General features: G+C 30.1%; 1 protein-coding gene across 1 annotated transcript; it reads right to left on the reverse strand.

The window, feature by feature from the left end:
- Nucleotides 1-2,164: 2,164 nt before the first annotated feature.
- LOC25495819 (beta-glucuronosyltransferase GlcAT14A) lies at nt 2,165-5,415 on the reverse strand. The gene is made up of 4 exons (XM_013596067.3): nt 4,668-5,415; nt 4,455-4,530; nt 3,796-3,911; nt 2,165-2,779 (listed from the first exon to the last, which is right to left on the reverse strand). The coding sequence occupies exons 1-4, from the start codon at nt 5,164-5,166 to the stop codon at nt 2,256-2,258; spliced, it is 1,215 nt and encodes a 404-aa protein (XP_013451521.2). The 5' UTR covers nt 5,167-5,415; the 3' UTR covers nt 2,165-2,255.
- Between the last annotated feature and the right edge of the window lie 2,668 nt (nt 5,416-8,083).

Here is an 8,083-nt window from a genome sequence, read left to right on the forward strand (position 1 = left end):
AGGTGTCTTTTAACAAAGTTATAATTAAAAGTGGAAATCACACCTTGAGGTGTGGATTGCTAATTTCATCGTTAAACATATGTCAAGATAGCAGTGATTTGAACATATGATAAAATAGAATTACAAGAGACTATTAAGAAGAAGACTCGCATAAATCCAATCATATATCCTGTTGAAAAACTATGAAAGAGTATGGCCGTTCCTAGAGTTTTACGGATCTTAAAAAGGGCCCTTTGTATTACATCATAATTTTTTTTTTCTTCTGATAAATGATGTACAGTACGTGAACTCTTGATTTTGAATAAATCATGTTATATGCTTTTTGGTGTACAAATCATGCTATATGGAAAAATAAAAAATTCAATTGGAAAAAACATAAATCATTCTATTAGAATTTTAAAATTCAACACCTGAAGCAATTAGATAATTCAAACAATGATTATCAAAGAGAATTGGAATAAGAAAAAAAAACATAATTAGAATTCAACATTTGAAGCAATTAGAGAATTGAAACAATATTATCAAATAGAATTGGAATAAGAAAGAAAAAAAAAAAAACCTAAAACAATTCACCTGGAAAGAATGACTGATTTTGGAACCTTTTGGTTTTTCTTTTTATGTTTCTTTTTTCATCTGTCTTTCTAATTGCTCAAGAGAAGTTTTTGTTTGTGTGTTAGTTGGGCCCTTTCCATTATTTTCCTCTTTATTGGGCCTTTCCACGTTTTTTTTCCTTTCTGTTTTATTCCTAATGGGCCGAGAAAATGATTTAGATTTAGGCCTGCTGGTACGAATTACTATACGCACCCCACTTTTTCCTTAACTTTGCTATATACACTCCCCCTATAAAAAAAATGTAGGGCCCCCTACGGGCATGGCCTTAGGCCGTCGCACTCGCGGCCTATGCCTAGGGCCGGCCCTGTGAAAGAGAAAAGGTTGAACAAATATTCAATCATAACTAGAAGAATTATGTAACACTTAAATTGTTATACAAGAACCAGAACTAGAACTAGTACAAGTATTAATTAGCTTACTAGTTAAGCATAATAATACATGGATCTTAATACATGTTTATTTTCGATTGGATAGGCATATATTACCTTGTTCCATGTAACATAAAAAATTATGTGATACATGATCTGACCAAATAACATACTACTTCCTATCAAGTTGTTTCCTTCTACTCAACAAATAATGCTAGATATAAAATCTAAACAAAAAGTTCTTACCTTAGATCAGTGGTTGAGAAAAATATAGTGGTTGGACCTATATAGCATACAACAATTTAAAGTGATGCTCAATATAGAAGTAAGTATTTCTCTGCATGTCAATGTACTAACTATATTATTTTATTTTTTTGGCAGTAAAATAACTAAATAAATTTCATTCAAAAGTTAAAGTAGAAGGGTATTCCATAAAAAAACAAGTAAGGAGAGTACAATTAAATTAGTTGAGTCGGGATTTGGGACATTCTCCTTCAACATTTTAAGAGACAAATACACATTATCGATACAAGTATAAAGGGTCTCTGCAAAACCCCAAAAGAATCTGGTTATATTAACTCGAAAGGATCTAGTTACTAACATATTGGACTGATCACTCACATTTGAGTCTCTTACGCGTCTTGTTAAACTTGTTGTGTTTGGTGGTTTGAATTCTTCAATTCTTTGTTGTTCCAGATTTGTTGAGCTCTGCAGATTCCAAGGCTTCATGCCTGCCCACACTCTGGTACTTCATACTCGAAAGATCTTTTATACTTGCTGCTTTGTTTAGGGAGCTGTTGGAATGCGAATTTTGAAACCATGTTGGCAGTCGATTCATTCGTCAGATTTAAACCCTAACTTTTTTTTTTTTACAGATGTTCATTTCCATATTTTTTGTAGCTCGATTTCACACCCGCACGCGGGTTCGTGCATGCATCCATGATTAGTAAATTTTTATTAAGATAATTTAAGATTGATCTATTTGGTCTAATTTATCATTAATCCACTAGGTCTGATTTATCACAATGTATTCCCGTTTAGATTGTACCCGAATCAGGTCTAATATCCCCTCTATATCTTTTTGTTTTCATTTATATAATTTTTTCTTTTGCCTAAAAAAAAATACTACCTACGGCACTACATCAACCTTTATTGACAATAAAGAGATTAATCATTTGCATAAGTATAAACCTTGAACTCACAAAATTTCTCCATTATATCATATGACTAAATTCTTTACAAGTGATCAATTATATATGAAAATTGAAATTAAAGTTACCTACATTGTTGTTTGCGTAAATTTTTAAATGAAATAATATTTGAAATCATGTTTTTCATCTTTTTTGAGGCTAGACTTGGCTTAAGAACACCATAATTCTCAATTTTCAAACTATGACATGCTCTTTTCTTTCCACCTTGTGATGATGATGAACACCATCCTCCAAAAGAAAATTGTCCACGATTTCTTCTCAAAAGCTCTCTATCAATTTTATCAAGAACAATATCATTTTTCTTAAATTTTCTAGCAAATGGACGGTTGCTCAAAACCATTTTCCTATAATCTTTGAGTGTTAGAGATCTTGGATGTTGTTTTGGAGGATTATCCCAAGTAATGTAGTGTAGATCACTATTAGCTGTAGTGTTCTTGTAGTCTTTAGAGTTGCATATAACTGTTTGGAAATATCCTTCTGGAGATGAAACAAAATTTGTGTAGTATAAGAGGAGGATTCTTGGTAAATTTTCCCACCCAATAATGCAATACTCAGAAAAAGATCTTGATAACATTGTCCAAGCTGAACCTATTTTGAATAAAAATAACAAGTTAATGAATGATTGGAAGTTCAACTCAATAAAATTAGAGAAACAATCTTTTTGAACATAAATTTGGCATTGATTTAGAAAACAATTTATCTAGAAATTACCATCCAACTATATGGTTGATAACACAATCATTTTTTTTTTTGAAGAGGATAACACAATCATTTGGGCACCATATTTAGACGCACTCACATATTTTAAAAAAAAGTAGGAACAAAAATAGTTAAATAATATATTTTTAAAATAATTAAATAATATGTATTTTGGTGCATATGTATCTAAATTTTATGGTAAATTTATTGTGTTCGTATAAGTATTTTCTTAACCATAATTGTTATTGGTCATGAGGCGGTCCTAAAAATCGTCACATTGACCTATGACCAAACACACAAGTGGAATTAAACACTAAAGATCATCATATTTGATGATGCAAACTAAGATGGTAGATCTTTTTATTTTATTGAAAAATAATTAAGAGTGTGTTTCAATAAACAACTATTCTGCATCTTATAATATAAACGTTTATGAATAAACTATTTTCTTGCGAACTATCTTAAAGAACTGGTGCAGACAATGTCACGAATGCTTTTAGGGAGAGCCTACCGTCCATTTAGATTCCACAATGCTCGAGGGATTAGTCTCCGCAGTTGCGCTCGGAGGATATCAAATTTATATCAAAAAAAGATAATGTCACAAATATTTATATCGATAAATAAATTCAAATAAATCAATCCAAAGTAGGACAAATATTTTTAGAAATTATGGTGCGTGAAATAGATCCAACCGACCAAAATAAATGATGCCCTCGAGGGATGCAATATAACGATTACTCTGTTTGGATTCAGAGCCTCACATGGTATAGATAAGTCAATTAATAATAAAATACTTCACGTGAAAGGTAAATTACAAATGCATGGAGTTGAAGATTTAGATGCATATTGCATATGATGATACTATAGGACAAATTTAAAGGATTAAAGATAGAAGAAAATGACACCTGTATATAGTTTAAAAGCTGTTGGGAGACTCCTTTGCTTAGTAACCTGCCAAATATCTGATTTCTTTTGGCTATATAGTGCTGGATCTATAAATATTGGCTTCCCTCTCTTATTGCTGGAAAATATGTATAAAAAATTAGAATTGAGTTAAATGGTCATAAAAAATTGAGTTAATCACCAATTAAGTCACTAAATTTAGATAATAGATTCTTTAAAAAAATATTTAGATAATATATTAGTTTTTTAAATTGATAAACTTTTAGTGCAGGGACATAATACTAGTGATTGGTGAACAACATGTGAGAGTTGTAAAGTTTGAGGTATATATAGAGTCTGATTTATAACGATAAAAATAAAATATTAAACTTTTAAAATGATATACAAGATTAAAAATAATACATTACATTAATTACTTTGAGATAATTTTAGAGACTAAACATTGACTGACCCAATAGAACTAATGTAATCAAAGTTTTTCAATTTCATATATTATTTTATAAATTTTGTAAAATTTAGAAAACAAATTAATCAAATTCTTTAATTTTAGGGGCTAAATTAGTATATTGATCAACCAAAAATATTGTAATAGAGCAATTTTTTTTTATTTTTTTATATATATAAAAGTAATAGAACAATACTAGTACTACTAAGCACTTACAATTTCCAACCCAAATGACTGTTATGATGAATGAAATTAATATGCTTTGGAACTCCAGAAAAGGCATGGATCAGATCTGAAAATTGGAAGATTTCATAATTAATTCACATAACATAATGCTAGATAACAAAATATGCAATTATTTAAAAAAAAAAAACCAAATGATTAAAAAAGAAAATGGCATGATCCAATATTAAAGGCCACTCACCATACCATCTTGTGTAACCAAAGGATAATCAGAAGCACTAAGATTAATAAACCAATCCCATTTACAACTCCTAAGAAGAATTGCCATAGCATGAAGAGTTGTAGAAAGCATAGTTGGACCTTTATATGTAACAAAATTACTCTTCTTTATAATCCAAACATTTCCCACTTGACCAAAAACAGGTTCATTACTCACATAATCAATCACATCTCTATGATCTTTCTTTGGTGCACCATGATCCATATGAATCAAATAATAATTCCCTGGATGGTACAAAGCCTTTAACAACCTTTTGATTTTGATAGCATCTCCTTTTGAACCTGAAATTAAATATGCAAAACTAATTGGATATTTTTTGTTGGTATTGGAGATGTTGAAGGTTTTATTCATTGGATTTGGAGGACTATAGTTTGAGGTTGGTATGGTTAATTTGGTGGGAATGTAAAGAACAAAGAACAATGTTGAGGTTAGGATAGATGCAATAATGAAAATTTTGATATCCATTTGAAGATGGATGATTGTGAAGAAATTAAGTTTGAGAATTGGAGAGGAAGTTAGAAGAAAAAATATATGAGAGTTGAGTAAAGAGTCATGAAGAAGTGGTTAAATGCTTTGATAAAGGGACTTAGTTGAAGAGTGAATATAATGGTACTAAATTTTTTGAAGTGTGTGGTTTACTTAATTTTTGGATTCTTTTCTTTTATAACAAGGCCTCTCCATGTGTCAATAATTTTTTTGATAAGGGAAATATTTAGATTCTGTGGTAGTAGCTATAAGGAGAACTATCACATGTACCATTTTTTAGTGATGACCGAGGTTTGAACCCCAGACCTTATAAATATGATACATTGTTTATACCAACTGAGTTAAGCTTTCGAGGACATCACATGCATCAGTTTATAGTTGCAGATTCTTCTCACACAAATTTTTCAATGATATATCAATTTTGTTGGAACATTGTTGAATTATTTAAATTATGAACTAAGTTCAAATATGATTTTTTAAATATACTATTTTTTTTTAACTCATGCATAAGATTAGAAACTCACATTTAGATTTCCTTGTGTTATTTTTTTCATTTCAAGTGTCATTTTCTTAGATCATGCCTTGTCAAAAAGAGGTTAGAGACTCATATTCTACCACTTTCGGATGGAACAAAGAAGTTTGTAAAGTAAAGAAATATTTCCTATTCTTTAGCTTTTTTGTTTAGTTACTAAAATACCCTTGATTTTGATTGACTGCCATGCGGGTTGTAATTACCATTCATGAAATGTATGGCCAAAATTGGAAAATAATTTCTAATCAGTATATGTCACACCAACTAGCTCCTGCTCATGAAAAGCTATGTGAGAACTAATATCAAACTTTTCAAAAATCATCATGTTCTTTAATTAAATCAAGAAAACTTGTATTTCACACTTGTCCAGCCTAATTTTTTTAGCATGAAGTTGAGATGAATCAATCTTAATTGTGTACCTAATGTTAGTTTCATAGTCTTTAGCCTTCACACAATGGTGAGGTTGTTATATTGAACCCACTTTGATTGGTCTGATGATATTGACTTGAGATCCGCGAGTGCACTCCTCCGAAACTCAGGTTCGATTCTCCCCAATGCCAATTTGAGTTAGCTAATTTATCTTCTTAAAAAAAATCTCTAAACCATCAATTAGTCATATTTGATGCCATACCTGTTAATATAGTTCTAAGTTGTGTTCTACAACCGCATGCAATTGTGGTCGGAACATAACAATATTTTAGGTTTCTACAACAGTATCACAGTCACAATTGTGGCCGCGTTAACTATATTTATCGACATTTTACCGCAATATCAAAGTTTATTATGCAACTACAACAACAATTTAAAACCATAAACTATTATATAACTTATCTCAATCTCATTAGTCTAATAATTTCTTTTTTGGAACATAACAATACCATGTTGAAAGTAACAAATAATTAAACATTTTCATAGTAAATACTATGCATCATGCTATACAGGACCGACTAAATTGATACTCTAAAATGTGGTCTCTAAATTGTTTAAGACGATCCTGACTCTATACCAAGAATACTAATGTTTGTACCTATAGTGCTCATCATGAGGTACATCAAAGCAACAATGTAAGGAGTCTATAACAAGTAAACAAAAGACATTGCTTTCTTAGAAGGTTACAAAACAGAACAATAACATGAACCATGCCAAAAGATATAACAAACTTTCATGACTCAATACTTATATTTATACATTGGACAGCAATACAAAATATAACCACCATTTTCTAAATATCATAAAAGAAAGAAAATTAAGAGATATCTCTCCTAAGGATCTTCCAAGTTACTATAGTCATAAACAAGGCACCTTCTTTTCCCATTCTATTGAGTTTCTTGCGCTTCCTATGCAGTTTAAATTATAAAATTTGAATGACATAAACACCCTATAAAATCCTTCAAAAAACGGTAAGATATTTCAGATTTTAGAATCTGAATAGGGCGCGTGAGAAACTCATAGGATGAGAAAAGTAACTTCCCTAAAAACAATTGCATTAGGCAAAAAAGACCAAGGTCCAATAGGCTCAAATCGTTCAAATACAAAGGCATCATAAAAGGGGATATCTTCTATCCACACCCCATCTTTTGGTATTACTAAAATACAAATAACAAAAGCAAAGCTCAATAATCCAACATTGCTTGCTACATACTCCATAAATTATAATTATATTAATTATGATTGAAATATAAGAACAAAAAACTTCAAAAATTTATTAATACTAATGTATTTATTAATAAATATAATAGCACTTGGATTTGAGGCATGGTTTCATGTATAACAAAAAAATTCATAAACTTCATGAATTCATCAAGTCAATCAGAATTAAGAACTCAAGCAATTTATATCTTCCTTGTACCTTCTTTGGTCACTAGCTCTTACTAAGATAAGGATCAAATTGTAATGATCCCATTTTCATGATTTACGTAGATGACTTAATATAAAGATTAGAGTTTCAACTTTCACCTTCCTCCCTTAAAAAAAAACTTTGACCTTCCTCACAAAATTTAGCCAAAATATAGTTCCTAAATTAGCTTGCTTTCCTACAATTTTGCAATCAGTGCCATAGATTGTAAAGTAACTTTAGAAATTGGAAAGTAGCTTTAGAAATACTTCATATATAATTGATATTTAAATCTATATTAGAGTAGTAGTTTAAAACTTCTTATAATTTGTTTGCATAGAAAAACCTTTTTCTATTTGGCCAAAAATCCCATTTAGCTCTCCTAATCTTCTTTGAACAGCACATTTCAAATCATGTACACAATATGGGTTCCTGAATTCTAAATTGTTGGTATATAGTGTTATGTTCCACACTAAGTAGTAAGTACATTACACTATATTATAAGATATTGTCTGTTTTGGATCGTTGTG

Source organism: Medicago truncatula, chromosome 6 (genome assembly GCF_003473485.1).
Source record: "Medicago truncatula cultivar Jemalong A17 chromosome 6, MtrunA17r5.0-ANR, whole genome shotgun sequence".
NCBI classification, from domain to species: Eukaryota; Viridiplantae; Streptophyta; class Magnoliopsida; order Fabales; family Fabaceae; genus Medicago; species Medicago truncatula.

What these genes read in the sequence shown, in the direction of transcription:
- LOC25495819 (XM_013596067.3), bottom strand. Translation starts at nt 5,166, where the DNA reads ATGGATATCAAAATTTTCATTATTGCATCTATCCTAACCTCAACATTG. An exon ending in TCCTTTGGTTACACAAGATG is followed by an intron (nt 4,531 to 4,667) that starts GTATGGTGAGTG and finishes TCCAATTTTCAG; the next exon opens with ATCTGATCCATGCCTTTTCT. An exon ending in AGTCATTTGGGTTGGAAATT is followed by an intron (nt 3,912 to 4,454) that starts GTAAGTGCTTAG and finishes CATATTTTCCAG; the next exon opens with CAATAAGAGAGGGAAGCCAA.